The sequence below is a fragment of the Aspergillus ambiguus genome (genome assembly GCF_047715705.1).
Source record: "Aspergillus ambiguus strain CBS 117.58 unplaced genomic scaffold BDV59scaffold_6, whole genome shotgun sequence".
Lineage (NCBI taxonomy): Eukaryota > Fungi > Ascomycota > Eurotiomycetes > Eurotiales > Aspergillaceae > Aspergillus > Aspergillus ambiguus.
Window position 1 is genome coordinate 315781 of NW_027395519.1, and position 16052 is coordinate 331832.

The following is a 16052-nucleotide window of genomic DNA, read 5'->3' on the forward strand; positions in this document are numbered from 1 at the left end:
CTTGCCTCGGTCTGCCACCCCTCAGTGGATTCCTGCTGCTGAGATCATGGTATTGTCATATAGTCAGCTACCTAGGTATCCGGCCGGGATCTGTCCGAGCTGCGCTCCCACTGTCGGTAGGTTACTCCAGCATATGTCATGTCATGCAAGTGATGCCAGGATGGTGATCTGACAGGTATTGCCGACAGGAAGATTGCTGAGTCTGGAGAGTCATGAGACCTCCCTTGTCTGCTGGAGAAGGGCGCGAGGCCGTCTGTTTGGTGATTATTCCGTTAAGTATGTGAGAGCAACAGAGGCATACGGAGGGTTTTGCTGGTCACGGGGAGGACTGGAAGTACGTTTGTTCATTGGCGGCTTTTCTTTCCCTCTCTGCCAACGACGACTACGACGACAACAACACCAACATCCCATTGATGTCAATCAAGTCGTCTTGTCCATCGGCTGTGTTGGAGCTCCAATGGCGGACTTCTCTCCTTTCTGCCTTCCTGGGCTGTTAAACAAAGACTGCTGTCTTACTGGGAGGCAGGGTGAACCAGGCGAACTGCGAATCCCTTGGCTTGAGTAGATCTCCGATTGGACCCTGACAATGAACCGCTGTAATACATGCTTCTACGGAGTCTCCACCGTCGATGTGGCCTGCTGGTTTGAAATCAGCGTTTCCTTGTGACGATGAGCGACAACAATGGCCAACCCCTCTTTGCAGGCGGACGGACGGGCCTTTCCTGCAAGCCAGCTCATACGTTTCGACGGAGCACTGTCGCCCAGAAAGGATGCTGGAGGTCCTAAACCCATCGAAGAAAGAGGGGTATTATCGTCCACATCCCGGTGGTTAACCTTGATGTTAAGGGGTGCCCTACGTTGGTCTGCGAATTAACCAGCAAATCTGTCTGCGAGATCATCGTGTGCGGGTTGTGTGCAGATCGAAAATAAGGATCTCGCGCCCGTATATTTGCTTTTTTCCTCCTGCGGCAACTGAGGACTCGACAAGGTGCTACATTATTCTTGTCCCAATGTATCATCATCCCATGATGCATTAGACCCAGACAGTCACATTATGCTGTGCGACCCCTTTGTGATTTCCAACTGGATAAGCGCTTGCAAGGCTGGGTTTCGCCGAAGCGTATTGGATCCATTTCCACACGAGACTCACTCCCGATGCCCTTGGCCAGTGATGCTGGTGAAAGCATTCACCCCAGTTGCCTGTCAGCTGGTCCTTCGCTCTCGGCGCCAACAAGCCTCTCTCTCTTCACTGTTTGCGCCGCAGCGACTCTGCAATTTCGCCTCGAAGGATTCGTCACGGATCTATTGTCGTCATTCGTTCTACTCCCTTGTACGCGCTCCACGATTCCCCGGCGACATTTGCGCAAAAGTTAATTCGCTCCGGCCTTGCAATTAAATCCGCCGCAATTTAAATGAATTTATCCGATACTGCCACGGAATCTGGATTCGCCGGGTTGCCTGTGAACTGGCCCGGGACCGATTACAGAGATCTGTAAACTATCTTACCGCATGTTGACGGCCTTGTGTCAGCCAGAGAAAAGAAAGTATCCCGTTGGATTGGCATCAGTCAATCCCCTCGGCTCGAAGCTGAATCATTGGAGGCACGAGCTCATCCAGCTGCATCCCATAGTCATAGCGTGCGGTGATGGACACCCGTGCGCCAATGATTTCTGCCGAAAGGAACCCGAACAGGCGCCCAAAGCCGTAAGCTGATGGGAAATGATTTTTCGCCGATTTGGAGATAGTTGTATCCTCGATCCGTCCTTGACCGTGTGTGGCTCACCGGAGATGTGATGAAAACACAACAAGACAGACTATTGCCGTCTGCCAACCGCTGCGATAGACGAGCCTACCACTAGCTCTTCTCGTGTACATGAAATGTGATTACTCTGGCCCACTCTGGCTGTTCGCTGCCCAAATGACTAGGGTTGCTCCCGGCTTAGCGCCGTTGTGTCAAGGCTATAGGCATCCGTTACTATGACGGCTCGGTCCGTCAACAGGGCTCCATGACCTTGTTTGGCGTGCTCCGCGAGATTTTTGATCACCTGTGCCAGATGTTCCGAGGGCGACAGGGTCGAGCTAATTATGTCGAACGGTGGGGCCTCCCCTGGTGTACCTCCCATGCTGCCACAGCCATCAAGGCCTGAGGGACTGTCGAGCGACCGTGCTGGTTCAAATCATGACAGTCCACTCTCCACGTCACCATCCGTTCTATATACGGTGTACATGGAGGTGGGGAAGGATTGGCGGGGCACTAGGACGACACTTGTGTTTTGATTCACATGAGCTCATCCAGCATGTACCATCCTTAGCGGAGCTGTCAGCCTCATTAATTCCCCTCCTCATTATCTCATCCCCCGCCTCTGTGCTTCCTCTTCTCGAGCAAGTGGCCCTCATCTACCCCTCCCCTCCTCTCTCGCGGCGTGTCGTCGGCTCGTCAGTGCGCAGTGCGCTGTAAAGAGCCATCAATTACCTTCCCTCCCTTTTCACGATACCCATCCACAGAAATTATGCACGTAACAAAGATGTCGCGACAGCCTAAACTTCGTCCGAAATCACATATTCCAGGGTTCCCAGATGCAATGTATGACCTCGCCGGCGTGTCTTCTCTATCACAGTTGGAGCCCCGTGCTGGCATGGGGGATGAGAGACATGACCAGCGAGTCTTTCGCGTCAAGCGCAAGCATGTCCTGAAGGCTTGTGATCGATGCAGAGTGAAGAAGACGAAGGTGCGTGTTGGGACATCTAGCTCTGAGCGGGCCCAGCGAAGCTGTTCAACTGTATGCTCATGTGTCTTAGTGCGACGGCAAGCAGCCATGCAATCGGTGCTCGGCGTATAACCACCCGTGCCTGTTTCGCGAGAGAAAGGCCACCCAAACCAAAGTGTATTCCCGAGGGTACGCATTGTCCAGGATTCGCCCTGGGTCTCTCCCCCCGAATGGCCGCCCAAGAACTAACGCAGGGGACCGACTTTCAGATTCGTCGAGATGCTAGAATCACATCATTCTCTCGTGGTGAAGGCCTTGCAGCGACTCTACAAACTCTGTGTCGACAAAGAAGGTTTTCCCGGCGAGCCGCTCGTCGAGTCTCCAGATGGCCACCCTTTGACTCACGCTATTTTGGACCGTCTGGGGCTGATAAAGCAGGCGGAGGAAACCACCGATGAGCCAGAAGAAGACTCGGAAGATCTTCAATATCTTCGTTTCCTATCTACTTCCACGGACTGCAGCGCAACAACCGACCCATCTCCCGAGCCAGCCACTCCTCCCGATCCCTCGCCGTCCACTTGCAGTCCCGTCAACCTCTCCCCGAAGGTCGGCGGCGGTCCCTGGAAATGGGACTACCAGCAAGTCCCACATGTGCAGTACCACAACTACCAGCCCTCAGGATTTAACGGGATGTCGATGGCACGACCGGAGATGGAACCAACCAGCATGAACGTAGACACGAAGTGTCCCGAGCCAGTGTCTGCTCTCCCTGACCACGAGCATTCTTACTTCTATTATGTGGATGACAGCACCAGCGGAGAACCAGCAGGCAGTCGCCTTCCGCCCGGAGGTACCGCTGGACCAGGGGCTCCTCATCCAGCTCCGCCAGCAGGCATACCTCCGGCCGATATACTCGGAGACTACAACAGCAGTCACCAGCTTCATATGTCAGAACAGCAGTCTCTTTACTCGAACTACGCACCTGGCTGGAATTTCCAGTGTGGATGACCCTGACCCCCGATGTGATGCCGTGGTGAATGCTGTGGTTTTTCTCCACGTCCTCTAGCTTGTCCGTGATTTCCTTTTTCGTCGACGTATGTTTTCCCCTTCTATATCTGCATGATATAAGATGGATACGATCTCGTATGGTTTATCAGTTTCCTGCTTCCATTGCCACTTTAGCCTTGACAGCTTGGTTGTATACCCACTTCGTCTCAGTTTTTGTCACTCGTACTGCTTGACTCCGGCCCCTACGAGACAGGACGCTCGTCTAAATGGGAACATATATGCCCTATCGCCGGCCTAGTTATTCAAGACCGACATGCATTGCGCTCCCAACTACTTATTATTTTCTTTATCTTACCCGCGCCCATTCTATAGGCACCGTCCACTGCCACAGAGATGGTCTCTCCCATTTTCACGGATTGTTCCGACTATATAAAGCTTGCTATTCCTGGTATCGATCAAGGATCATTGATGAATTAAAAACAAGTCTACGTTCACGACTGAAGAAACATTCTGGAACGATCCGTAAACCCGGAAAAGAAAAAGGTATCGACTCCCTAATTCAATGCATAATCTAACATGTAAAAAAGCCCAGTAGTAAAAACTCAAGAATAGATCATAAGCAGAAGGAATATAAATGGAAAAAAAAAAAAAAGAAAAGAAAAGAAAAGGCCTCTGCAACTACACGCTGGTATCGGAAATAACCATCCATGCCAAAGTCGAGAGAGCAAGTGGACGGCAGAAGTAGAAAAGGCAGAATACGACATCTCATGGGCAAATTCAACAAGCTCTTTTGGGGTGGAATCATCAGATTATATGGTATTTATGTTTCATTTCCCTCTTTGGATGCTTTTTATTCAACCATGTTCGTTTCTGGATAGACCACATCTCGACCCATTTACTCGTCCACGTCGGTTTCTGTGTTGGTATCGCTGGTGTCGCCCGCGTCCCCTTCGGTGTCACTCTCCTCTTCGCTGGAGTCGTCGGAGGGCTTTCTGGTCTTCTTCTTGGGCGCTTGGCCGGTCTTGAGGGCATGCATTTGGCCGGCGATGGAGTCTGGCGGGCAGTTAGTTTCAACGCGCTCGAACAGAGGGGATCGTTGCTGCGAGAAGGGAGGAAGGGAGGGCTTGCCTTCGTCGGGTTCGCTGATATCGTCTTCCTCATCCAGGGCGGCTGCCTTGGCGGGGTCGTCAATGTGGAGGGTGACCTCCATCTTCGTGTCGAGACCGAGATAGCTGTCGCAGAGCATGTGCATGACGAAGTGGAAGTCGCCGACCTGGGGCGGGGCCTGGAACTGCATCTTGAGGGTCTGGACGTTGAAGGTGGGGTGACCGGCTTCGTCGAAGAGGGGCTTGTCAAAGGTGGTGAAGGTGAAGGGCGGCACGGCCATCTTGCCCTGCTTGGCGTCGGCGAGGAAGATGTGCCAGCGGGGCGAGTGGTCGCGAGCCAGATACGGGGCGTGGGCCAGCGGAGGCTGGATCTTTTCGATCTTGGTCTCGACCTTCTGCCCGTTGACCGTCTTGACCCGCATGTTCTTCGCGGGCTTCCGGCCCATGAGGGCATCGAGGTCGTCCTCGTCGGGGTCGACGTCCTCCAGATCAGTCGGGTTGACCTCCGGGACGTCCGAGTAGCCCGGCGGGATAAACCGCGCCTTCACGACGAGCTGCACCAGACTGCTGGGGGTGATGACCTTTTCGCCCATGACCTTGAAGAACGCCCGAGAGACCTCGAGGACGGGAAGTTGCTTCGCGACGGAGATGGCGGTGCTGTATTGCTTCTCGGACAGGAGGCCGGCGCCGACGGTAAGAGCGCGGCGCTTCTCCTCGGACATGTTCATGAACTTCTGGACGGTGTAGTGGTCCTTGGCATCGGCGCCCTCGATGGACGTCACGACCTCGTTGGTGAAGTGCGGGAGTTGCAGCAGGGGAGAGGATTCGGGGGCGACGGCCTGGATGATGTTCTGCGAGGTGCGGAACGATCCCAGGATGGGACGGGCGTTGCCAAAGGCAAGGGAGATGGCAGTGAACGCTTCGGTCAGCGACAACGCAATCGGGGCGGATTCGTATTTCTCTGGGAAAGGGGTTAGTGTTGAGCAAGGGTTGCGATCAACCGAGTACTGACCTCCGTTCAGGGCGGCATCGTCCAGATCAATCCGGCCGAGGTAAGCCCACAGCAGAGCCAGGGTCTTCCGTCTCGTGGAGTCATCGAGTTCCCGAAGAGTTTTCCGGTCCTGGGGGGTGAGGATCGAGTCCTCGGCGAGCACTTTCTTCTCGAGCTTGGCCAATCCAGCCTCGGCATGCGTGCCTGCCAGCATTTCCTTGAACTCATCGCCCGACGACAAAGCGTTGATGATGCCGTTCTCGAGAATATCCTCCCTGTATTCGCGGAAAATGTTTCCAGCGCTGGCAACAAGCACCCGTTCCTTCGTGTAGCGCTGGGAGCCGTACCACCAGCGTCCCACGATGTAAGGCAGCAGCACGCCCAGCAGACCGCCATAGACCAGCAGGACATACTTCCCATTCCCCTCGGTGACGATGAACTGCGGAAGAGCAATGCCGATGCTGAAGCTCTGCTTGCCGTCCGGATGGCCGTATTGGATGTAATTGTTGCGCACCTCTTCGTCGGTCAGCGCTTTGTAGGCCTTGGTCAGCTCGACGAAACGGTCGTTGAGCGTGTCCATAGTCTCATTCTTGGAAGGATCAGGGCGAACTTTATCGGGGTGATAGAGGAGGGAGAGACGCTTGTAGTGCTTGGAGATGGCTTTCTCGTCGGCGCTCTACAGAGGTGCGTTAGCAGGCGTGTGGGTGTATCGTCACACAGAGACATAGACCACGTAGACCACTCACCCGTGAGATGCCCAAGATGTCATAAGGATCCCAGACTTTGGGCGTCGTCCGCGCAGTAACGATGATCAGGTAGACCATCCACGCCATAACAGCGTAGCCCACAATAACGGTGATGATGCGCTTGATCCGGCGCTCCTTGCGCAGACGTTTGCGCTTTTGTGCCTCGATGAGTTCGCCATCGGCAGGTTTGAAGTCTGATCTGATCCGGGGAGCGGTGTTTTCGAGCTCTGCAGGAACAGAAGGCGTCAATATCCAAGCTTGTTGGGGAACAACCCAAAATTAGGTCAGGTTCAGTACTGACCCTTGCTCGGCTTCAGGAGATTGTAGGTTAAAGGGAGCGTGACAAGACCCGAAAGAGTCAAGACAAAGAACGGGAAAAATTGCCCCTGGAGCAGACGTCAGCCAACAGTGGACGCAGGAGTGCCTCCTGAGACGCCCTCACCTTGTCATCGTAGGTGTAATCTGTAGACATGGTGAAGCAAGTTCACGGTCGCCCGTGGCGGGCAGGACTATAGGGCGCTGGAAGTGGAGGGAGCCCTAGGGAATGGAAAGGGGAAGTGCCGTTCTGAGGACGATAATCACACAAGAGACAATTCAGGCGAGTCGGGAAAATGGCATGGTCTCCTCAACGAGCGCAAAGGAGAGTGAGTTAGAGGAGATGCAGCATTTCGATGATTGTATTGGCAATGGTTCCTTCAATGTGATCGACCGTGTCCTTTACGGGGCAGAAGCCGCCACACCGCCTTCTGTTGCAGGCTTAGTCCATCCACACTAACGGCCTGAGGAATCAGGCAGCGCCGCCTTGTTTACTCTGCACTACAGTTGGCTATCTTGCCCTACACACCCCGACGTTGTCTCATCATACGAAGCTTAACCGTATGTTCCAGACATGTTCAAGGACAGACGGTGTGCCATCGCGAGACTACCATATCCGTCCACAACACCTACGCATACGCAGTAGCGAACGAGGTAGCAACTTTGGACTATCTACGGTTATACACAAGCATTTATAACTACTCTTAGCATTGAGGAGGGTTCATATCGGCAGGAAGGATACAAAATGAGTATGCTGTTTTAACAGTCCCGAATCTCGCAGAACCTTGGAAATCAAGCGAGGATACCTCCCGTCTGGTGACAGGGTCAATTTCAGTTTTAATTACAGATCTTGAAGTGGTTATAGTGTGCATTTTAGCGTGTGAGCTTTTATTATCCTTAACGAAGTCGTGACCAATCAGGTTGTCTGGTCTTACAAGACGCTAAAATGCACACTGTCAACCCTGTCACTGCAGTCGATATATAGTGATACAGGAAGTGTTTTAACACCCTGACAAGGACCACTATCCATACCGCCCCATCGCAAACCCGAAAACTTACGAACGCAGAGGGGGATCGAAGAAGACTGACTACAGATGAGAAAGTGACGTGGTCTACATAGAATGTTCAAGGTCTTGAAACATCCGTTCAATATCGGCTTTACACATTATATACATGTGGCCAGGGTATCATATCAGGCAATGAGGTCTGAGCTTCATTTCTAATCAAACCCGGTATTCGTCCGATGACTCATTAACCGTGTACAGGGTTGTCGACTCTAACCGGTTCCCCCTTCATCGTACCTTCAGCCACTGTTGTGATGTTCACCCTAGACGTGGTAGGGAGTGCGCGGACTGTCGCGACCTCGAGATGAGCTGTCGATGGGGAATTCGAGCCTCAACGCAAAGGTCAGAAGCGAACTCAACCCGCCGAGCAGATCAACCGCGGTCATCAGACCGCGCGAAACGCTCCCGACACTGAGGCCAGCACGGACAAGCCTTAATGGACCAATCCAATCCTGACGGATCTTCATTGCTACAAGTCGGCGGCTTGTGTGACCCGTGAAACCCGGTGCTCCCGTCTTTGAGGGCGGTCCTCTTTCATCCTGGACCAGAGGTGACGCCGCAGTATGGGGCGTCAGGTCTTGGTTGAGGGATTCTGCCCTTCTTTTTTTTCAAATGGTATATCCCCTCGAAAAAGAATTTTTTAGTTGTTTCTTCAAAGACCCGAATGGAACAAAAAGATCGGGCAGCCACAGCATGGTCACCGTGGCTGCCTATATGTCGAAAGTCATCCGGGCAGCGAATTCAAAGAATGTGGACTGAACGGATAAAGAAATGTTAGCACTTATGAAAGGCTGGTATGTGACATGTGACACAAGGCGGACTCACGAATCAATATAATCAAGACCACCGAAGTACTCCAACATGCGGTAACAAAGGTCAACGTCATCGCCCGGTTCACCACCAAAGAGACGACACTGTTCTGCCTCTAGCTGCAACGTGGGTCCACGAGCCTGCCACACCGTATGCCCATAGTGCCAAATCGGGGCGACGGGATCCGGAATGGAGTCGTCTAGTGAATCACTGACTGCAGAGACGGTTGCAGAGACGGCCGGAGCGAAGTTGATACTGCGATTGCGAGACCGGGGGCGTGTTCGTCGTCGGTTATGCCTCTGTCCCATGCTATATCGGCTTGATTTGACTGAATCTGCTTCGGGGTATCTTGTCCTTTATTGGGGGTTTTCTGTTTTTTGGAGCTTTGGAAACTTTTGGGTGGAGAGACTGTCGATAAGCGGCCGGCAAGGACAGACGATCAACAGACGAGATGGAGAGGGAGGGGAGTGACCATCACCCCCTTCGAAAGGATGAGATGAGGTGGAGAGAAGAAGATCAAAGGGCCGTCAGAGACAGCCGGGCGAGCAGGGCTGTTATATAGAGCGCCGGCCGATGAGCAGCGAGTTCCCAATGTGGTGTGACTCACTATATCCGATCGCCCAATCAGGAAGCGGAATGCCAGACGTGCGAGAGAAAATCCTGAGCAATTCCGGGATGGATCCAGTGGATCATACCAGACCCCTACCAGCTCCACAGTCGGACAAGTCTAGACGGCCCGGAATTCGCTCATCCAGGATCGCAGTGGTGTAAAATCTCCTCATGGGGTTCGCGCATCACGTACCCGGGCTGCGCTTGAGTCATCGCCGAGTCATTCCCAGAGATCACTTGACTTCCGGTTCAACCCTCCTCCCTATAGAATGTCCTGGGAGAGTTTTCCGCGGTGGTTCGAAAATTTCCCTGGTGTTGAAAATTGCCAGTCTTTGAATATGCAGGCTTGAAACAGATTACAGGGATCTAGCTGCATGCAGATCAGGAGACGTTGGCCGAAGAAGTAAACATGGTATGACGGCATTTCTCGTCCGGGGCCGAGAGAAAAACTCGGACTCCTGGTTTTCCGTGACAATACCATACCTTCCCTGTCATTGCAAGATTCTCTTCCAATCTGCCCTGGAAAGGGGGGGAAAAGATGGTCTGCCGTGCGGGCCGATCGGGATTATGACAAGTCCATACACACACGTCATACGCCTGCCGGACGATGGGGCTATCCTTATTTCCGTGATGGCGTTAGGTGATTTTTTTTTCTCCTTCCCCTTTATTCTTGATTATTCAACTCCCAGGCACTGTGGTATGGGAGGGATGATCTCATCGGCGTGTTTGGATAGAACCTTTGGCTGAGAAAGAATCACGTAAGAGGCTAAGGCGTGATTGTGTGTTTCCATGCTGCTCTTCCCAAGCTCATTTGATTCCCACCGAGAACTGCAAGACAAACTTTGGTCTCTCATATCCTTCGTTGTTGTTCAATTGAACATACCGGGACTTCCCTAGCGTCATGCACCTCGGTGGCCTCACGATGGAGCCGGTCTTAGGTAGTAAATGCTAAGAATAAAGTAGTCTAATCACCGCTTGACACCTGGTAGTGCATGAGACCCAGCATAAGTTCCACTTGGCCAGCCGACAAGTCCACCGATTTGTTGACTTCATGATGGAAAACTTTTTCCCTTGCCTCCTTTAATGGAGACGGGCCGCAATCGGACTGGGACGAGGGTACTGGGTGAAGAACAAGGTATGACGACGTTACGGCGTACGTGGTGGGTGGGTATTATTCTCGAACATTGGGAATTGCACATCGCAAACCAGGCTCTGATGACGTCCGGCACAGCCAGAACAATTCGCATGCCTTTGACAACGGTCTAGACTGGTGATGCTACTCTGGATCTTTACTCCACATGGGATGAAACAAATTAAACGGTGAAATGGCGGGCGCCAAGATCTGCAGGAGTGAAATTAAGGCCGTTTTAATTGTCGATCGACCGACGGATGATCTCCAACATCTCCTCTCCTTTAGGTGCTGTCGTCAGGTTCTCATATCCAGCGTGTGTGACCAGGATGTCGTCCTCGATGCGCACCCCTCCGACGGAGATGTATTTCACGGCCTCGTCGAAGTTGATGTACTTCGCCAGGGGCAGTTTCCGGGCGTTTGCAATCGCCAGCTCGGAGAAGTAAACACCCGGCTCGATGGTGACCACCATGCCCGGCTCCAACCCCGGGCTACTCGCGGTCGCCATCGGCACAAGAAGCGCCTGGCTGGGACTCTCCCCTGCGAGGGCGGCATTCGACTGCACCGAGACATCATGGACCTCGAGGCCCACGTGGTGGCCGAGTCCATGAGGGAAGAAGACGGCTGATGCTCCGGAGTGGAAGATTTCGAGCATGTCGTAGTCACCAAGTACACCAAGGTCCTTTAACCCCTGGATCGCAATAAAGTGGGCCGAGTCCTGCAGCGACTTCATGGTGACACCTCTTTGGATCTGCGCGATACAGGTCTCCTGCATCTTCTCTACCAACCGATAAATATTCCGAGCGTGCTCGCTGGGCCAGTCGGCGCCCAGGGGAATCGTGCGGGTAACGTCGCTTGCATAGCAATCCCACTCGGCACCGGCATCCAGACACACCAGCTGGCGGCCGTGGAGAGGCTCGTTGTTCTTCACGTAGTGGAGGATGGCGGCGTTCTTCCCGGAGCCGGCGATGATTTCGTAGGACTGATGCTTGGCCTCGTGGGCCACGCACGTGGCGAGGAACAAGCCCTCGATCTCAGTCTCGTTCGTCATGCGGTGGATCTGCTCGAGGACCTTGCGATGGGCCAGCGCGGAGATCTGGTTCGCCTTGCGGATCATGCGAATCTCATAGTCATCCTTGATCATGCGCGCTGCGTCCATTGCGGGCCGGAGACGCTGGTCGTCTAGCCGGACATGCTTCCTGGAGAGGACGTGTGGCTTCTGGCTATCATGGAGGATGTAGATGGGGCTCGACGCGTTGTGTTTGTCGATCCACGACGCCAGGTCTCCCTGGAGGGAGGCAAAGTAGCGCACGCGGTCGACATCGTATCGACATTGGGCCTCGTCGATGGTGAGCGTCGGTCCCATCCATATGGCGTGGCGGAGGTCAAAGTCCGGGACGTAAAGGGTTAAGAGATCGCTCTGGATATCGTATGTCAGGTAACAGTCCGCTTCGTCCACTCCACTGAGGTAGTAGAAGTATCGTCGCTGACGAAATGGACGCGGCTGGTCGGAGTCTCCCCAGTTGATCGTGGGCTGGCCGACGAGGTAGATAAGACCGGCAGAAACGCCCAGTTTCCTGGCGGCCCGGCGAGCATGTTGTTTCGCTGGGGGGTACTTTAGCCTACGCTAATCTATGACTGCGCGTGGGGATGTGGTTCACCTGGATATTTGTCGGCCTCGTTGCCTGTAATGGTCAGGCAGATGTCATAGGTATCAGGCACAAGGCACCCATCATGCACGGCGAGGGGAACCCGCATGGTTTGGCGTAAGCGTATATACAGAAGGGACAAGAGGAATTAGAGTGCAGGTCGCCTATGCGACTCCAGGGACCAAGTAAGGGCCAGGAGACGATTGATGGAAGGGGGCGAGGAGTCATGCAGGAGAGCGCGAGGGACTGTACCCTGGGGAGGGTAAGTTCAGGGTATGCGGAATACCGGGGGGTCCTGTGGTCAGGCGTTATCGCGGTCGATTTAGGTGCCTAGTAGATCGCTGGAGGCTGGATGGATGGTAATTTTGGTATTGACGTGGTATTATATTGTATCCTGCTGGTTCTACGAAAAGTGGACATCAGAACGATGTCTTCGTCTACCAGGTGTATCTTGTCAACTATCCACTACCTGGCAAACAGTCCATGCGTCTGGTGCCTACCGGGAAGAGGCTCATTACATCATATACAAGCGGTGAGATTTATCACCACGCACCCACCGTCTTACGTCCACCACACAGGCGCAACTATCGAATTCTTCGTGAGGCGTGATTTCTCCCTTTCCTGGGGATTTTTTTCAGGAAAAGTCAATCGTCAATTCAATATCCAGGGCTTCTAGGGCCTCTTCTATATAACACCCTCACGTCAACGCCCGACAGAACGCCGAATCCCCCCAGCCTAGGCCCTCCGAACGCATCAACCGGAAACGTCGCTGCGCCTCCCCACATGCGCCCGTCTTGGTCTTTTCCTTCCCTCCACTCACTCTCTCACTCGCTCCCTCTCCACCATCTTCAACTCTTCCATCTTCATCCGCCTCTTCCCTCCATCCCACTCCATCCGTCCTGCCCTTCCTTCTCCTCGTTTCCTTCGATTTTCCCTTCTCCTGCCCGATAGTCCAGCCGACTCGCACTTCTAGTCAATGAACAATGCGGGGATCTGAGGCTTCGGGGCCTGGAGCCCTCTGGGCCACTCCCTCGACCCTCACCACCTCCGTCATACGAAGTACACCCGCGCCCCCGACCGGCTCCTCTCCCTTCCCTCCCACTGATACCGAACTGGTCGCATCGAACGTCGAACATGTTCTCCTGGCCATATCGTCCCGCAACCCGGATGGCGGCCTTACCAGTGTCAGTGGCAACACGTCGGGTTCCACCGGCAAGGGTATCTTGATCGGCATCCTCTCCGCCTTTGGCTCCGCTGCCGTCGCCGTCGTCGTCCTAGCAATCTTCTTCTTCTTCAAGTATACTCGACGGGGTCGGATCATCCTTGATCGCATCGGACGACCGGGTGAATACGATGACGAGCAGGCCTTTTTGCGCGAGGAGGCCGAGGCCCTGGAGGCCATGGATGACCTCTCGCGATCCGAGTATTCACGAGCCAAAGGTATGCACCACCAAGCCCCGTTTCTGCACAGAATCGGTGATTACTGACTCGCCGGCCGATAGCGTTCATCGAAGCCAACCCTCCCGAGTCCATGCAAACCGATATCTCCCTGTCTCAGTTCCTTGCGATCCAAGAAAAGGGTGTCTCCGCGTGGGAGTTCCAGCCGGAACTGGAAATCGCCAATTGTTTCGTGGAGGCGAGAACCGAGATCGAATTCTACGACTCGGAATGTAGTGTCCAGACGAATTTGCCGGTACCCAAGCAGAACGACGTCTACTACTGGGAGGCGAAGATCTATGATAAGCCCGATCACACTCTCATCAGCGTCGGCATGACCACAAAGCCGTATCCACTGTTCAGGTTGCCAGGTACGTTACCTGTCGCCGGCATCGCCTTTGACCGTCGAATGCTAACGCCTGCAGGATTTCATAAAACCTCCGTTGCGTATCAGTCCACTGGTCATCGACGATACAATCAGCCGTTCACACCGACTCCCTACGGACCGCCGCTCCTGCAGGGGGATGTCATCGGAGTGGGTTACCGCCCCCGGTCCGGTACGATCTTTTTCACCCGCAACGGAAAGAAGCTGGAAGAAGTGGCCCACGGTCAGAAGACTCCGAACTTCTTCCCTACTGTCGGCGCGAACGGTCCGTGTTCCGTGCACGTCAACTTCGGCCAGATGGGCTTTGTGTTCATCGAGGCCAATGTCAAGAAATGGGGTCTGGCTCCGATGACTGGAAGTCTGGCACCGCCGCCGCCGTACGGAAGCGAACAAGGCAGTATCCTGCTGGAATCTGGTCGCGAAAGTGCTGCCCAGATTTCCAACCGAGTCTACCAGGATGCGAACAATGCTCGGACAAGTTCCACCGTGAGGATCGCCCCGGCCCCGAGTCCTGGTCCGGTGCGGTCTCCCACCGACATCTCCCTCGCACAGCTCGCTCACGTCCCTTCCAATGAAGACGTCGGGGAGGGGTCGAGTCGAACCCATGTTGTGGATGGCGAGCAGGCCCCGATGCTGAACACCCATGCTATCGAACAGGGACCTCCCCCGGAGTACTCCAGCCCGGACGGGAGTCGCAGAGGCAGCGATGCGGGCAATTTCCCGCCCGAAGGGCAGCAGCCCCCGATACCCAGCTACGACGCTGCGGTGGGCAATCCGGATGGCCGAGATTCGCAACCCGACGGGGACCACTGAGTTGTCCCACCTGTTCTCCTTCACTGCAGAACAGCCCATTGACAATTGATGATATGTGTATACGGTATTGGTGCCTTTTATATATGTCGGCGTCGTTTAGTTTGTCGGTTTCAGCGGACCACGGTTGGCGTTTTAATTGGCGGGAATGGTGGTGTTCTTTTGCTTCGGGGGTATCTTGTGGCTATGGTATGGACTACGTATATAGGGACAAGGACTTCCAAGGTTGTTGTCGGTGGTTTCCTTTCATCTGTTTCGATCTGCGCCCACTCATGTCTCACTATCTCACCAAATGATATCCCATTTCCTTCTGCAGGAGGTTTTGTCCGTCTTGGTCTCGGTACCAGTTCCCTGGCCCATCGGCGAGAACGCGTCAGTCACGCCTTCGTGTACCTATAGGCCGGTTCGGCGGCATCAATCAATCCCCGATGGGTATGAATGATAGAATGAGGATATCTTCGTAGCTCTCGGTATGTATCCATGGGCGCACAGCATTCCAGCTGGGATTGCAATTCCCACCACGGAGTCCAGATTCAAGAACCCACGGGGAAGTGGATCCCACCGATCACCATCTCACATTCTTCTCTACGATCCGCCGCCTTTCTTCTGGCGTTCTCAGTCTGGTGCTAAAAAAAGGGCTCTTAAGCTTATCGATAGCGCATTACCGCATCCGGCCAGCCTCACGTCATCGTCTCCCCGCGCCATGAACAATGTCGCCAACCCCCCTTTCTTTTCCCTTCTTCCCCTCGTCATCTTCCTTTGTATGCGGTGTCTATCCTCCCCAGTCGGGTCGCAATGCTCCACTGTCGGCCAAATTGGCTAGTCTCGGATCGGAGTTCACCCTGGTTTCCCTTCGGTTCTCGGTTCGCGGGTCATACGGAGTACACCGATTGCATGCACCTGCGCGTTCCGAACAATCATCCTTCCTCGTCTTGCAATCTCTAATGCTTGGGCGTGGTATACATATCTCTCTTGAGCTGGGATCAGACCTCCTGAGGGTAGTGACGTCTCTTGCGAACCTCCTCTCGGGGCTTGCAGCCAACGCAACTGCAACTGCGCCCGACAGCCCGTGAATCGCGAAAAGCAAAGGACAGCAAAGAAACGGGACCCAAAGACATCACATCCCTGTCTTGTAGGGTCCATTGATGTACGACCACCCATTCTCCGTGTAACAGAAGCCCTACCAGAATTCCCAAGGGGGGAACCATCTGATTGACCGGGCGCTCCTGCTTCTGATGCCAATCATCGTGTGCGCATGGACCCTCGGCCTCCAACAACCCCCCGT

The 16052-nt window shown here is 54.1% G+C and overlaps 4 protein-coding genes across 4 annotated transcripts; 2 read left to right on the forward strand and 2 right to left on the reverse strand.

Annotated features, from left to right (window-relative positions):
* Window positions 1-1926: 1926 nt before the first annotated feature.
* On the forward strand, window positions 1927-4340 carry BDV59DRAFT_172955 (Zn(II)2Cys6 transcription factor domain-containing protein). The gene is made up of 3 exons (XM_073688804.1): window positions 1927-2729; window positions 2800-2897; window positions 2978-4340. The coding sequence occupies exons 1-3, from the start codon at window positions 2511-2513 to the stop codon at window positions 3714-3716; spliced, it is 1056 nt and encodes a 351-aa protein (XP_073550445.1). The 5' UTR covers window positions 1927-2510; the 3' UTR covers window positions 3717-4340.
* Window positions 4341-4378: 38 nt separating this feature from the next.
* On the reverse strand, window positions 4379-7237 carry BDV59DRAFT_172957 (J domain-containing protein). The gene is made up of 6 exons (XM_073688805.1): window positions 7002-7237; window positions 6861-6945; window positions 6560-6786; window positions 5835-6489; window positions 4845-5783; window positions 4379-4769 (listed from the first exon to the last, which is right to left on the reverse strand). The coding sequence occupies exons 1-6, from the start codon at window positions 7029-7031 to the stop codon at window positions 4612-4614; spliced, it is 2094 nt and encodes a 697-aa protein (XP_073550446.1). The 5' UTR covers window positions 7032-7237; the 3' UTR covers window positions 4379-4611.
* Window positions 7238-10414: 3177 nt separating this feature from the next.
* Window positions 10415-12365, reverse strand: BDV59DRAFT_142938 (aminopeptidase P family protein). Its single transcript, XM_073687209.1, has 2 exons — window positions 12148-12365; window positions 10415-12091 (listed from the first exon to the last, which is right to left on the reverse strand). The coding sequence occupies exons 1-2, from the start codon at window positions 12242-12244 to the stop codon at window positions 10725-10727; spliced, it is 1464 nt and encodes a 487-aa protein (XP_073550447.1). The 5' UTR covers window positions 12245-12365; the 3' UTR covers window positions 10415-10724.
* A 600-nt stretch (window positions 12366-12965) lies between these two features.
* Window positions 12966-15210, forward strand: BDV59DRAFT_142692 (SSH4 family protein). The gene is made up of 3 exons (XM_073687208.1): window positions 12966-13575; window positions 13638-13943; window positions 13998-15210. Exons 1-3 carry the CDS (start codon window positions 13119-13121, stop codon window positions 14768-14770), a joined length of 1536 nt encoding a protein of 511 aa, XP_073550448.1. The 5' UTR covers window positions 12966-13118; the 3' UTR covers window positions 14771-15210.
* Window positions 15211-16052: the final 842 nt, after the last annotated feature.